The following is a 16,276-nucleotide window of genomic DNA, read 5'->3' as shown; positions in this document are numbered from 1 at the left end:
TTCCAAGGAAAAAAATATAATCTCCCAAAACTATAACTATACTTTCGACTGTCTCCCTCCCAGCCAAGGAACTCCGGCAAGGATCAGGACAAAACTAAGTAATCTCATTCCAAGACAATGACAGGAAACAATTGGAAAACGGGTATGGGGGGATAGAAGACACAGCATGTACCTCCCTGCCCACTATGGGAGGTCAGGATCCCCACCCAGGAACAAAATGTGAAAACACTTCAATTCTTCCTCTTCCTATGAAATGTATTTCCTCCCTCCCTCTCTCTTGACCCTTCTAATCTATCTTATGTTCCTCCTCTTTCTCTTGCTTTCCACTTTCTCCTCATCCGCCTCTCTTTTGTCTTTTCAATTATCTCAAAAATATTTCAATGAATTCCTTAGAATTTCATTTGACTCTCAAATTTACACTTCATTTCAACAGATATGGGTTGATGTTTGTCTGATGATAAATGTCATAGACGATAATGGAAGATATCACTGTAGTCTGTAGTCATGGTCTCATATACATCCCATCAGAGCTAAGTGCCCTTTGAGCCATATTGTAATCGTCATATACACCCCATCAGAGCCAATGGCCTTTTGAGCCATGTAATTTGAAACAATTCCGGAAAAAAGAGATACTAAAATTAGTAATGACCTCATGTGGTACTACCAATACTTTCGCCCTTCCGCAATGCATCCTAAGATGCCGACACGCATTCCATGAAGGAATGTAGATAGTCCACTAAACAAACATCCGATGTCAACAGGAATCACCCTTGTGTTGTCCAAAGTGAGCAAATTTGGAGGTTACTAATCTTGCTCAAGGAAATAAACGGAAGTCCATGTAGAGGGGCGAAATGCGTGACCTTCCAGCCAGGGTTTGTTTTTAAGGGTTTTACGGCGCTTGCGACACATTTCGGTCATATCAGCGCCAGTTATAAGGAAGAGAATGTGATAGTATAAAAGTTCTAGAATTACAATTAAAGTACCCTAGAAAAAGAAAGACAAAGGAGAATGCTACAAATAGGGAATAGGTGTAGATTCCAAGCATACTATCATTGTACATAGTTTGAGATCACCTGAAAGTCTCACCAGACACGAGCACAGGATCCCACTAAGAGGAATACACTCAACTGCTTTCATTATGAATTCAAAACAACTAATATAATAATACATAACAGAGAGGATTTACAAGGAAAAAAATATCACCTCCCAATACAATAACTATACATTTGACTGTTTCCCTCCCAGCCAAGGACTCCGGCCTGGGCCAGGTTAAAACCAAGTAATCTCATTCCAAGACAAAGACAGAAGGCAAATTGGAAAACAGCTATAGTAGAGGGATATTAGACACATTAAGTATCTCCCTGCCCACTATAGGAGATCAGGAACTCCATCCAGCCAGCCAGGCCAGGACAAAACCAAGTAATCTCATTCCAAGACAAAGACAGAAAGCAAGTTGGAAAACATAGAGGGAGATAGAAGACACTAATTATCTCCCTGCCCACAATGGTGGATAGATGACACAGAAAGAACCATCTCAAAGAGAGAGAGAGAGAGAGAGAGAGAGAGAGAGAGAGAGAGAGAGAGAGAGAGAGAGAGAGAGAGAGAGAGAGAGAGAGAGAGAGAGAGAGAGAGAGAGAGAGAGAGAGAGAGAGAGAGAGAGAGAGAGAGAGAGAGAGAGAGAGAGAGAGAGAGAGAGAGAGAGAGAGAGAGAGAGAGAGAGAGAGAGAGAGGAGAGGGGAGGGGGGGGGGGGGGGCAAGCGAAGCGAACAATTCCAGACTATTTCATTTCTTAAATAAACTCCAAATTTAATTCTCAATTTTTTTTCAAGTAATCCAATATTTCATTTGGAAGATTTGATCATGATTTGTTCAAATGAGCAATCAAATGGTACAAAATGAATACATTACAGATGGAAATGAAATAAAATTGATGAAATTTTGCAAGGTTTAACTTTATCGGTAATCAACAACAGATGTACAAAATGCATCAATATGTAATAAGTTTATGTACAATTAATGTGGCGTGAGTGACAGAAGAACATTTAGTACTATAGGAGTTGGTAGAAGAGGAGACGATGATGGAGATGTTTCAGCAGAAAGTCTACATTTACATTGCTAAAACATTTTTTAATTATTATTATCAACAATATATCAAAATGAAACATGGTTTATTATTATTCATTACACTATCGATAGATGATTTATGTCGTAAAAATCTTAATGAGAAATGATTTCAACAACTGTGAAATATTATATTGAACAAACACGAATAAATAAATAAATAAAAAATATTTTTAAAAAGAAAGAACATAAAAAAATCCCCCCCCCCCCCCCCAAACCCAAAACAAACCCAATGCTTTACCCACAGCATAAATGCCAAGGCCAACTAAAAAAGAAAGAAAGAAAGATTAAAAATGATACCAAAGAATAATTTTCATTATATACATAAAAATTTGTTACAACAACAAAAAAAAAAAAAGCTCAGTCAATCCCGGGTACTATCACCATACAACTATTGACACTTTCATACCAACTAATGAATTAAAGGTACAGGAAAAGAAAAAAAATGATCCTACACACTCAAGGCATTAACAAGACTATGTCTGTATTGGTTTCATTAGTTACTTTTTTCCTTTATTCTTTTTGTAATATTAAGAACTTAGAATACTATTAAATATGGACTAAAGAGCTGTTAAAAATACCGTACATTATTCTTATTTAGTACAAGATGTCCAAATGGTTTATGGCTTGATTATGTATGGTATGCGTCAGACTCAACAGGAGAATGCAAAAACATTTAACCCTACCTGGTATGGTCATAATCTTACATAAAGCAGCCTATATGCATTCAAGAAACATTCAAACAAAGAAGGCAGCAATAGTCAACATTTCACAATAAAACGTGTCTATTCATAATTAAAACTGATCTGCAAACTGTAAGCATATTATTCACTCTCACATCAGTACTACATCCCACACAAACATTCATCATAATTTAACCTATGTCAGTTGACCCACTTGGTCCATAGTAACATGTGAACATTGTAGAAATTACTCACGCCATTTTTCGGGTGCCAATAACTCATTATATGAATAATTTGTCAAATATTGAGATAAAGACAGAAAAAAACAATACTGTTATTGTTGTACTCAAAATGATTAAATATTTTTGTCTCTTCATCAACTATGACACAAAAATTACTTTTGTCATTACCAAAGATGAGGCTGTGCCCAAAGGTCGTTGACATAACACTCGCCATAAAAAATATTCAAATACTAGCTACTTTGAAATACTAAGGAAATTTTTTTTGTTTTCATCAGTTTCTCAGGGTTAAATTATGAAAAATACACCAAAATGGTGATCTAGCACTAATAGAATAGCAGAAATAATAATAATAATACTGTACACTTATATAGCGCCATCTCATGCAATATGAGCTCTAGGCGCTTGCTTTCTCAATGGTTAAAAACAGTATGTTTGTTTTTAAGGGTTTTACGGCATTTGCAATACATGGTCATATCAGGGCCTGTAAAGAGGAAGAATATGAGATCGTCAAGAAACCTAGAATTACAATTAAAGCACCCAAAAAAAAGTAAGACAAAGAGGAATGGTTCAACTGGGTAACCCATGTAGATTCCAAGAATATACTATCAGTGTACTTAGTTTGAGATCACCTAAAAGTCTAAACCAGACACCAGTACAGGATCCCACTAAGATGAATACACTCAAATGTTTACAGAATATATCCAAAAAGAAAAGATAACAGAGATGATTTACAAGAAGGAAAAAAATTATCTCCCAAAACTCATAAGCATTTGACTGTTTCCCTCTCAGCTAAGGGCTCTGGCAAGGGTAAAGACAAAACTAAGCAATGCCATTCCAAGACAAAGTCAGAAAGTAACTCGGAAAACAGATATAAGGGGATAGAAGATACAAGCAAGTGACCTCCTGCCCACCATTGCTGGTCAAAGGACCACACTCAGAAAAACAGAATGGACAAGACTACTACTCTGTCCATACTTTTTAAAAATTAAAAAAAGCTGCTACTATAATTTTGATGCAAGATCATCAGTTTTTGTTTTATTTTTCAATATTTAACTCAGAAAAACTGACGGGAACAATTTTCCCTCCTTAGTTTTTCTAAATAACTTAGTATTGGAGTAATTCTGTGGCGATGCTACAAAGGCGACCTTTTGGCACAGCCTCAGATACAAAACATTGGAAACAGACCAGCTAAAAGTACATAATTTTATTTATTATAAATTTTCTCTAAACATGCTGATTTGATCATCTGAATCTCACCAAAATCAGAAGTGCGTAATTTCGCCAGAAATTCAATGGCTCACTTCAGGCCCATGAGAAGCTAATTTGCTCATTGGATAACCTTGAAAATGACAATTGTATTGTAGTTGTAATTTTCTGAAGTGTTTACATATTTTTATATCAGATTTCATTGCAATAATTCTTTTAAAAAAAATTTCTGCCACTGCTGTCCAGTAACTTTGTCATCAGTACGTGCCTTTGCAGGGAGTTTTTATACTTCCTCAACACATAACACTATGAGGAACACATTTCCATTTCTTAGACACATCCGTGTCCTCAAACTTTTGCTTTATCCGTCACTACTTGTTGCCAAATATTTATTTGCAGTTGAATCACATCACATGTAATAATTATGTAATGTGCCTTCCTCATGGTGTACTGCAGTGCCAAAGTTATGAGATCAACGCTAGGTGCACATCCACAATTGAATCACTGATGTCTGGTTATTACTCCTACTGTATTGCTTCTATTGGATTGCAAAAGGTCGTCTTTGGAATATTTATTGCATGATAGTAATGTGCTGCAAATTTATCCGAAAGTACAGACTTTTGAAATGTTATATAAAACCTTTTCTGATAAGAATTTACCTTTAAAATGAAAACAAAACGGATATGGATGGCGACAGAGTGAATACAGCATAGATTTTGTTAATAGGGTCTTTGCTTTCAAACGTTCAAAGCCAGGAACTTAAGTTTAACATTGCCATAACAAGTGAAGAAGTCAAAAGATTTCATATAATCTTGATTACAATATGCAGATGCCACCTTAAAATTTGCCTCACAGGAATTTCAGACACCACTTGGAGGAATTTCAATGCCGAAAGAAGAATTGCCACAAACAAGAAAATTTGGATGGTATTTGACATTGTCTTTATATACCCCATAATTCTAAATTTATAACTGATTAGAACTATAAGATAAGTAAACACAATGCCAAATACCATCCCATCCAAAGTACCTTTATTTCAAATGAAGTAAAGCTCCAAAACCTAATGGTGGTGGTTGTAGTAGTGTTGGTAGTGATAATGATAATGGGTAGCGGTTGTAGTAGTGATGATGATGTGCTGGTTGTTGTAGTAGTAGTGGTAGTGATGATTGGTTGTGTTTGTAGCAGCAATGGTAGTAATGATGATGTGGTGGTGTTTGTTGTAATAGTAATGGTAGTGATGATGGTGAGGTGGTGGTTATAGGAGTAGTGATAGTGATGATGTGGTGGTGATTGCTGTAGTAGTCGTGGTAGTGATGATGATGTGGTGGTGGTTGTAGTTGTAGTGGTGGTGGTTGTTGTAGTAGTGATAATGTGGTTGTAGTAGTAGTGGTATTGATGATGTGGTGTTGGTGGTTGTAGTAGTCATGGTAGTGATGATGATATAGTGGTGGTGGTTGTAGTAGTAGTGGTAGTGATGATGTGGGGGTGGTTGTAGTAGTAGTGATGTGGGGGTGGTTGTTGTAGTAGTTGTGGTAATGATGATATGGTGGTGGTGGTTGTAGTAGAAGTGGTAGTGATGATGATGTGGTGGTGGTTGTAGTAGAAGTGGTAGTGATGATGATGTGGTGGTGGTGCTGGTTGCTGTTGGGGTGGGTAGTGACGATGTGGTTGTGGTTGTTGTAGTAGCAGTGGTGGTGATGGTTGTTATAGTAGAGGTAGTGATGATGTGGTGGCGGTGGTTGTAGTAGTGGCAATGATGATGTGGTGGTAGAGGTGTGTGTGTGTGTGTGGGGGGGGGGGGGGGGGGAAAGAGCAATATGACCTCACTGGAATTTGACAGAAGTCGTCCATAACCCGGAATTTTTTGGTCCAGACCAAATTTTTTCAGGGTGAAACCGGAGTTTTGGCATCACTGTTTGTGACTGTATATTCAATTATGAGAGAAAAAACTTCATTTTCACTCATTTCTTCTAAAAGGTAACTTTTAAAATCCAAACTTACCAAATTTGATAATTCCATCTGAAGTATGGATATACCCATTAAATCTGTATCAATGGCAGGTCTGTTGCAATTATAGTGCTCTCTAATCAATTCTACTCTAGAGAACCAATCCCATACGGCACAGCCAGTTTAGCAAATGCAAAGTCACCATACCTTATGTGGAAAGCAGTGTGTTTGAGAGAGTTATTTAAAGGCTTACCAAAAGTTATGCTGGTTGAAACTGCTATAATTAATCATAAAGTGACGAAATGGACAAACATTCTGTACTTAGGGACTTAAATTTCTTCTCCTCCCTCCCAACCCAACCTCCACCACCATGAAATTATAACAAAAAACTTTTACTAAATGAAAGTATACCAAAATTTTTTACTCAAAATACCACGTGAGAGAGAGAGAGAGAGAGAGAGAGAGAGAGAGAGAGAGAGAGAGAGAGAGAGAGAGAGAGAGAGAGAGAGAGAGAGAGAGAGAGAGAGAGAGAGAGAGAGAGAGAGAGAGAGAGAGAGAGAGAGAGAGAGAGAGAGAGATATGGTATTCATACTTGTAAAAGGTACATCAAAGATAAATAACGGAATCTGCCATTGATGGTTGATGGTCTGATTTCCAAAATGTCTAAATTAACGAAAAGTAATAGCTGTGAGGATCAAACTCCAGTTGCACTCGAAATAAATACTCCTGTTCACATTCTGAAAATTCCAAGAAACATTCACTTTCATTCAACCAACAAAATCAGGGTCATCATCACTGTCATCACCATCGTCACTATCTAAACGTCTTCGCTTTTTCCGTTTCTTTTTGACCACAGGGGTGCTTTTATGGCCGGAGGATAAAAGTTTATGAGTTTTTAGGGTTGATATATGGCCTTTCTTTTTTCTATCACTGTGATGGTGATGATGGTCGGAATAGTGTGAAATGCGGGATGACTTGGATGAAGGTGTATTGGACGAAGATTGAAGGGCCTGAAAAATAAAGAGAGAAGTAAATATTAAAAAAAAAAAGAAAAAGAAAAATAAGAAGAATCAAATAAGCATTTGTACATGAAAAGAGAGAGAGAGAGAGAGAGAGAGAGAGAGAGAGAGAGAGAGAGAGAGAGAGAGAGAGAGAGAGAGAGAGAGAGAGAGAGAGAGAGAGAGAGAGAGAGAGAGAGAGAGAGAGAGAAATAAAAAATAAATATAGAAACTCGAAATTTTGCTAACACTTTGTATGTTGACATCTTGAACCTATTAGTACTTTGTAGAAATGTGAAATGTTTATAAATCAGCACAATAAGTGTCTTCTGAACATTTTTTATTCTCTCTCATCTTTTGCATTACACTCTCAGTCTGGGAAAATGAAGTAAAATGCAGCTTAATTAAAGGACCACAAGGAGTTCGTAAAACCTGTAAACCCTATAAAAGAGTAAAAAATGTATCCATTGCGGTTGCTTGGATACTTGCATCATTGCTGCTAGGAAATCGCAAATTGGGAATTTAGAAATGAAGGCAAGAGTAAAAATGCCCATATATAGGAGACAAAAGCAGACTTGCCAAATTGAAAACTTCAAATTTAGTAATTTTAATGTCGATTTTTAGTAATTTGACAAGGAAATTCGTAATTTCTGAAATTGTGTATGAACAACCACAATATTATTATTATTATCATCGTTGTTATAGTAGTAGTAGTAGTAGTATAATAATAATAATAATAATAGTAGAAGTAGTAGTAGTAGTAGTAGTTGTTGTTCTTCTTCTTCTTCATCATCATTTCCATAAAATTTCGTCTTTGGCCATGAAATTTGTCTAAAATTAGTAAAAATTACGAAAAATTCATAAAATTCGGCATGTATGAAAATGGCTTACTCCTGAGGTAGATGATGGGTCAAGTGGTACATGATTAGAATCCTGATTGACGGCACTGCTTCCACCTCCTCCCTCCCCAGCATCACTCAGATGTGATGGTGACTTGTTGCTGCTGCTGCCAGGTTGTGGTGTGGCTCTTCCACCACTTGGAGCTTCATCACCACTCATGTCATCATCTGCTGGATCTATGCTCATCATCAGGTCTCTGAACTGTTGCATAAATAAGTTATGAGATTAATTCAACATAACAATGCATAATATATATATATATATATAAACATTTTCCTCTCATAGAATAAAATGGCGTCTTATATAGCCTTTATCTACCTCTCTTCTCCCCTGCAAATAAAACCTATTTTTTAAAAAATGGTCCTTCAGAGCCATTAGGCTGATGGAGTGGAGTTTATCCCATTTTCTATAGCGTGTGAAGCCCATGATCCATCAACTGAGCTATCTGGATCACCAATAAACCCTATAGCAACGACAATAATAATAATAATAATAATAATAATAATAATAATAATAATAATAATAACAACAACAGCAGGAACAATACTAATGATAATCACAATAATAATATTTACACCTGTTTCCATAAAGCATGTTCACATAACTTTCTTAGCTAGAAAGTTGATGGTATCATACATTGAAACCTCATTACATGTGAAGAAAGAAGTAGACGGCTGAAAGCCAGGACATGATTGCCTCAATGCACATACAAGTGGGACCTCAAAATTGGGAAAACCCTGCAAGCCAGGACATTTTCTGTATTTAATGTACCCCTCTAATTGAAACAAAATCCCCTGCTAATCAGCTCAGAATTGTCAAAACATAACATTCATATTGATGATTTTATTACTTTTCCAAATCTCAGCATCAAAATAGCAAATAAACAATGCAAACTGAGCAGGAACACACAATCAAAAGTTGTCACAACACAGACAGCCACACCAACTAACAAATCAAGCATTGAACACATGTTTGCAAATGGTGTTATTTTGCGGTCTGTGTCAACTTTCATTTTTAAATTTCCCATGCATTTAAGGTCAAAATTCAAAGGAGGCATGGACCCCAGTCTATTCTTGCATCCTAATTGCTTGCCTCTTTAGGCATGACAACAGCTCAGAAATAACCGGGTAAAGGTGGAGGTAATGTATTGTCAGAACAAACAGAGGTGCAAGGTTTTGTTAGAGGTGTTGATAACAATGAACGTCCAGTTGATCTCACTTTGAATGTCTCTTATTTACCACCAAATTTGACAGAATGAATAAATTATGTACAAATTCACTGATATGACATGCTATGATTTTCATTAGCCAATTGGCATGATCGAATGAGCAGTGTGCAAACTGCATTTGCTCTCGCCATAAAACAATAATTAGGATTCAATTAACAGCCTATTAATATGATGTATGATGTTAAAGGATGTGTTTTAAAATTTTCATGCAAAACAAATAAAAACAAAAAAGACCGACTTTTTGCACTTTAAAAAAAAAAAATCAAAAATTTTTAAAAATCACAGAACAAAAAAAAGACTCTACCCCCCCCCCCCCCCCCCCCCCCCAAAAAAACAAAAACTCTATCATTGTTGCAACATCTCTTTAGAAGTCTTCTTAACCAGTCTGTTTCATAGAAAAGTATCGAGAAAGATTTCCTTTATTCGACAGGACAAAAGCACTCCGAAGTTCGTGGCACAGCTGAAATCTTCGTCTCCCTGACAAATTGGTAAACATGGCTAATCAGGAAGAGATTTCCCGATTCAAGAGATCCAACTGTACTTAATCTTAATGATACATACCTCTAAGTAGTCATTTATCAATTTCTGTCTCTTCTCTGCCTCAGAGCGGTTGTCCTCTTCAAAAACAGAGCGAACGACTTGCAATGTGTGTTGTGGCTCAAATAGGGGAAGAGATTTACGATTCAGTGGTTTCTCGTAAACTTTTGCTGCCTCTGTGGGGGAATACCTATGGATTTTGCTGAAAAGAAAAATTAAATAAAGTTAAAAATTACCAAAAATAATCTCTTAGAAAAAGTTAGATATCGCTGCCTATGACATGAAGAACCTGTAAATTGCGAGGAAAAATTAAATTGAGCAACTTGATCATTTCAAATACATTCGAATTCTACTTCCTTTATATGACTCAGCCTTATAGGTAGTTGGGATCAATTTCCTCAAACATGAATTATAAACAATACACTGAAAATCTGTGAGGGTATATTTGCTTCAAATTTACTTCAAGTTAAAATATGTATTTAATACCTTTTTCATATTTAAGTCTAAAAATACACTAACCGGTATTTGTGTGCTAATGAAAATTAAAATGGGAAAAGTCTTACCCTTCAGTGAGGCCATACATCTCTTTGAGATGTTGTTTTAGCACCAGTAATAAAATACAGCCTTGAGACATATTTATAATGTCTAACAGGGGTTTCACATTTTCTGGAAGCTTACCTGTAGAGAAAAAAGTGATTTACTGTTCACAACAATCATGCAATAAAAATACCTATATTTTTTTAAAGTATAACCTACTGAAAGTAGAATTAGTTTATTCATCAACCCTGATGTACTTTAAAAAAAAAAAAGGAACAACGTTAAATTTATGACACGAAGATCATTGTTGTCACATGGAGAAAGCAACATACCAGATCAATGCATAGCTACAAGTACTTATCATGCTGTAATCAATAATTCTCAATATTAAGAACTTTATGGAATATAAACTAAATAAACATATTTTATTTGGTTATAATTTTTGTCACTTCAATATTATTTTAGAATATTCAATGTAGAGGTGCATAGAATAATGTGGTTCATCAACATTTTTTCAGAAGCAACACCAACAAGTATCAACCAATGCAAAGATATGCTCAGTCTAAGTTGAAATTGTCTTTATTACATACAGCATCAGTTGTTAACTGAGAAACTTTACATTTCCATACATTTGTGTTTCCATTTCTTGTTGATTCGAAAACTTTTGTTTAGCTAAAGTGTCGCTTCTGCTGATGACACAACTGGATGTTTATTCTATATGTATAAAAACCATGTTTTAAGTTTGAAACTTCTCTGATTGATAACTATGAGCCATCTAATCTTGAAAATAAAATTATATGTGGTTGCAAGTCATCGATCAGAAGTGACACAGGGGACACTTGTCATGTTTGTGTCAAATTTTGGATATAACATATGCCTTTTAGTAATAAAACTATAAACTTCAAAATAAGAATTTGACATATGGCACCTTTTGACCATGGCTCATATGTGCGATGAAGTAAATTCGAGCTCATCTGCTATCTAATGTCAACAAAAAATAAATAAATCTTTTTATGAATATTTACTTTTCAGTGGATTTGTATTTATGAACAGTCCATATACCAAAGGATATTTTTTCACACAAAAAGGCGCTAAAGCAAGCTGATATTTATAAGGGCATTAACAGCACACCGATACCAACTTTTGATCACTATTTCCTCATTTCATTTGCCATAGCTTCCAGCCATGATGTCACGAAAAATGTGCATGAAATGTATTCATCTTTTAAGTCAAAACAATGTCAGGGAGACTGGTTTTCCTGTCACCACACACACACACACACATACACATGGCGACTTACTTAACAAAGACTCTGGATCATCATCATCCTCATCTTCGTCAACAGGGATGTTTATATCTCCATTAGGGAGGTTATCAGGCTTGTCGCCATCAATGCCATTCTGTAACCCATTGCTATGTTTATGTAAAAGATTCTGAGGACAAAGCATATTTGAATTGTTCTTGAAACAAATTTAGATAATATTTCTAAGACATAAAAGTGCCGCAAACAACATTCTGATTATCACAAGATAAGTTTTTATTCATATACTAGAATCCAGACTTTTCATTTTTTGACAAATGTCATTAAATTAGAAACAAGTATACTTACTTCTCTGAAAGACTGCAAGAGATTGGATCCAGCAACGCTAACAATTATGTCAATTTGGTGAATAATAAACAGTGGTTCATCCTGGGCTTGATATGCAAAGAAGGCCAGGTTGTCTGCGATAAACAACTGTTCCTCTAATGATATTCTCTGTAGAGAAATTGCATTTTTAAGAATCTCATTAAATCAGTAAATCAATTACATAAATTATGACAGTAAATTGATCCAACTGAAATGGGATACATTTTAGATAGGGAACTTTAAAACATGCATTGAATATAAAGTCCAAGTTACAAGTCCAGTAGGCTGATATATTTTCTTAATATTTTATGGAATGCATGGTGTAAAAATTGACTGACCAATAACTGCTGTCGGTTAATTTTTGTAAAGTTAAATGATGCTAGTGACACTAATAACTAAATCAGCTCCCGAAAAGAATGAAAGTAATATTCAGGTTTACAGACCTGTAAAAGCTGGAAAACAGACGAGTCTGAACTTTCTTGAAACTGAAATTTGCTTTTTAAACTATTTTCAATAGCTTTTAGGTCAGCATGACAATCATCAAAATCTTCAAGCATTTGGTAATAAAGGCCAAACGAGCTTTTGCCTATTTTTTCTTTTACTTTTGGGGGATCAGTTGTTGACCAATAAATAATACTGCTGAGTCAAAATTCTTAATAGAGGATTTGTTGGTTTCAGGTTTACTCAACATTTTCAGCTTTCTTTGGTCTCATGCACTTAATAAACATATTTAGATCGGATTGCTTTCCCTCTAACAAAGGTTGTACTGTAGCCTTAGCCATGAAATGGATACAGTGGGATGGAAAAGACAGTAACACCAACCATCCTTGGCAAAAACAGGCATTTCAAACAGCCAATGAGACTGCCAGAACAAGGTCTGTCATCATTTAAGCATCAAATCTTGCTTGCCTTGTAACTGTTTCATTTGAGCTCTTGACTAAACGTATTTCATTCTTGGGAGACAAACCCTTTTTATCATATAAAAAACATGACACATTTTCTCTTAAATTACACCACTTCTTTCAATAACAATGACATGCCACAATAAAATGACTTATGAGGATAGGTGTAAAAAAGAAAACTGATTTCAATTTATTTCAAAGGAAACTGGGTGTAAAAACTTAATACTTACGGCAGAATCATCAAAAAGGTTAAGAATAGAAGTGAGAAGGCCTCTCCTGTGAGATCTATTAGCACGAAGCAAAGAATATAGGAATGCATTGAGAGCATAGGGCTGATTATCATCATTGTTACGAAGACCTCTAATAGGCTCCAGTGGATTATTTTTGTTGAAAACCTTCTGGAGTCTGTAAGACGATTTCATTCCCTGAAGAGCTTTCATCTGCCAAAATAAAGAAGATCTTATATTCATAAACTTCAAAATTCTGTTTTTAAAAAAAATATGATTCATTGCTGCCTTGACATGCAATATTTGAAATGTGACAACAAAGCAAAGATGCTGAATTTATAGGAAAGATTGCTTAATTCATTTATGAGTTATGGAGTGATTATTTATTTGGAATCTATTTCCAGAAGGGAACTGTGAACATCTTTTTCAAATGAAAGATTGATACCTGTTTGTTTTTAAGGGTTTTATGGCAATTGCAAATGGGATAGTAAAAAGTTCTAGAATTACAATTAAAGCACCCAAGAAAAAGTAACACATAGGGGAACTAGGAAAAAATAGGGATCAGATGTAGATTCCAAGAGCATACCACCAATGAACTTAGTTTGAGATCACCTATAAGTCTCATCCGGACACAAGCACAAAATCCAACAAAGAGGAATACACTCAAATGCTTACATTATACATTGAAAATAACAAATATAATAATACATAACAGAGAGATGATTTACAAGGAAAAAAATATCATCTCCCAAAACAATAACTATGCATTTGACTGTTTCCCTCTGCGCTTGGACTCCGGCCAGGGCCAGGACAAAACCAAGTAATCTCATTCCAAGACAAAGACACACAGCATGTTGGAAAACAGTTATAAGGGGATAGAAGACACAGTATGTACCCCCCCCTGCCCATTATGGGAGGTCAGGAACCCCTGTTTTATGATAAAGGAGTGCATATCCTCAAATAAAATTTTACTCTATTTTCATTACATGGTTTTAGACAAAAGATTGCAAATCAAAATTATTAAATTTTAGAGTGAAAACTTGTGGATATCATCCAACATCATGCTTTTATAGGAGACAGAGTAAATATTTTGCATCATTAAAGGAGAAAAAAAATTTCCTTTGAACTGTATTAGCTCTAACATTGTCTTTCTGAGAAATGTGATGAATGGTTTCCTATTTAACTTCAACAGAAAGTATCTAATTATAAATATCAACAGTTTTATAAAAAATCAAGATTTATCATGTTATAACTTACATGAGTAAAACCAGGATATTTTTTCTCTATTTCCTGTAACTGCTGATCAGCTTTTACTCGAACTGCTTGTTCATAATCAGTGCTCATGCTGATCAAGTATGGAATGCACTGAAATATATGACATACATAGTAATTTAACTTGTAATTTTTATAAAGACCATAAACATCACATTAAATACACAATCATGACCACAACTAAAATTAAGGCACTTTCCCATTATAGCAAATGTTGATAATCAGTGTAAATGCTTTATACTAACACTCATCCTCAACACAAAACCTGAATAAAATAGCATACAATTTTAAAATGCAACCCTATCGCCTTCTTTGATGTTTGACAATGATAATATCCCTATCAGTGGTTTGTTTTGATAAAAAGGATTTAAAGACTATTTTCCTCCATATTGAGTCATTACATCCAATTTGCTTTTAGAATTACCTGGATAGGATGAACAAGTCCCTGCCGTAACACGAGTGTGACAACATTAAGGGCTGTCATGCGTACTTGGGAGCTTTCATGGAAAACTGTTTCCATTAGATCTTTCAGGTACACTTGCATCACAGTACTTGCCATTCTGTATAAAATGTACAAAACATTTTTAAAAAATTAATTAACATTGAATTTCCTATATGCAAATATAAATCAGGGGTGAGAATGACTGGTCACAAAAAAGGAGTAAATTTTTCAGCGCATAGATCAAGACCACCCATACGAAAATAACCTATAAATTTGAATTTCATTAAAATTTACTGAGATGCAATTCAAAATGTGTCTCGCAGCAATTTCAAAAGTTGAAAGAGTAATTACAACATATGGTGGTTGCAGGGATGATGATGTGCTGGGGGTTGCAGTGGTAGGGATGATGATGTGGTGGTGGATGTAGTTGTAGTGGTGGTACGGATGATGTGGTGGTTGTAGTTGTATTGGTGGTATGGATGATGGATGTGGTGGTGGTTGTAGTAGTTGTGGTAGGGATGAAGATGTGGTAGTGGTTGTAGTAGTAGTGGTGGTAGAGATGATGATGTGGTTGTAGGAATGATGTGATGGTGGTTGTAGTGGTTGTGATAGGGATGATGTGCTGGTGGTTGTAGTAGTAATGGTGGTAGGGATGATGCTGTGGTTGTAGTTGTAGTGGTAGTAGGGATGATGTGGTGGTGGTTTTAGTAGTGGTGGTGGTGGTAGGGATGATAATGTGGTGGGGGTTGAAGTAGTAGACATGGTTTGGAGGATGATGTGGTGGTGGTTGTAGTAGCGGTGGTGGTAGGAATGGTGATGTGGTGGTTGTTGTCATAGCAGTTGTGATAGAGATGTTGATGTAGTGGTTGTGGTGGGTCTTTTTTATTCACAAAAAAGATAATTTTAAAGCGGAATTGTGATGGCCATGGGTGGAGATAAAACATTTAGACGAAAGATTCTCAGCCCTGATAAATACAACAAACAATTCATCTGTTTTTTCATTTTTCTTACCATTTTTATAAGTCTGAAATATTTAAAACCAACTAAAAAGATCAGGATAACAAATGTTACAACAGGTGGCTGTCAACTTTTCAGTAGACAGATTTCGATTTGTTGCCTAAATGAGAACTGAACTCATTTCCCAATATTATGTCACAACTAATAATATTTTCTCATACAAAAATTATCATTTACTGGAATATCTAAACAAGGAAATATATCTATTTTTCCTTCTACACTGCCACAGAAGTTTACATCTATGATAAAAAATTTAAAAGTAAAATTTACTAAACTTTTACACAAACACATCGATTGACCCATGTCTGAGCGCTGAACTCCAGTAAAAAGACGTGATGTACTACTTTTTTTCAGTTTAGCAGGTGATTGGAAAATATACTGAGGTTTTAT

At 35.4% G+C, this 16,276-nt stretch overlaps 1 protein-coding gene across 1 annotated transcript in view; it reads right to left on the bottom strand.

Moving 5' to 3' along the window:
- Positions 1-6,835: 6,835 nt before the first annotated feature.
- LOC144976767 (nipped-B-like protein A) overlaps positions 6,836-16,276 on the bottom strand; it is an 83,847-nt gene continuing 74,406 nt past the window's right edge. The window contains exons 40-48 of the mRNA XM_078921184.1: positions 14,852-14,987; positions 14,413-14,520; positions 13,159-13,368; positions 12,009-12,155; positions 11,700-11,832; positions 10,426-10,540; positions 9,887-10,064; positions 8,089-8,298; positions 6,836-7,209 (exon numbers count right to left, since the gene is read on the bottom strand). Of these exons, the coding sequence (XP_078777310.1) occupies positions 6,967-7,209; positions 8,089-8,298; positions 9,887-10,064; positions 10,426-10,540; positions 11,700-11,832; positions 12,009-12,155; positions 13,159-13,368; positions 14,413-14,520; positions 14,852-14,987 (1,480 nt within the window). The 3' untranslated portion in view covers positions 6,836-6,966. The remainder of the gene's footprint in view (positions 7,210-8,088; positions 8,299-9,886; positions 10,065-10,425; positions 10,541-11,699; positions 11,833-12,008; positions 12,156-13,158; positions 13,369-14,412; positions 14,521-14,851; positions 14,988-16,276) is intronic.

The sequence above is a fragment of the Berghia stephanieae genome, chromosome 1, assembly GCF_034508935.2.
Source record: "Berghia stephanieae isolate SIO BIC M18660-M18661 chromosome 1, UCSD_Bste_1.3, whole genome shotgun sequence".
Lineage (NCBI taxonomy): Eukaryota > Metazoa > Mollusca > Gastropoda > Nudibranchia > Aeolidiidae > Berghia > Berghia stephanieae.
The sequence above is the reverse complement of the archived record's forward strand: the minus strand, read 5'-3'. Positions and strand labels throughout refer to the sequence as shown.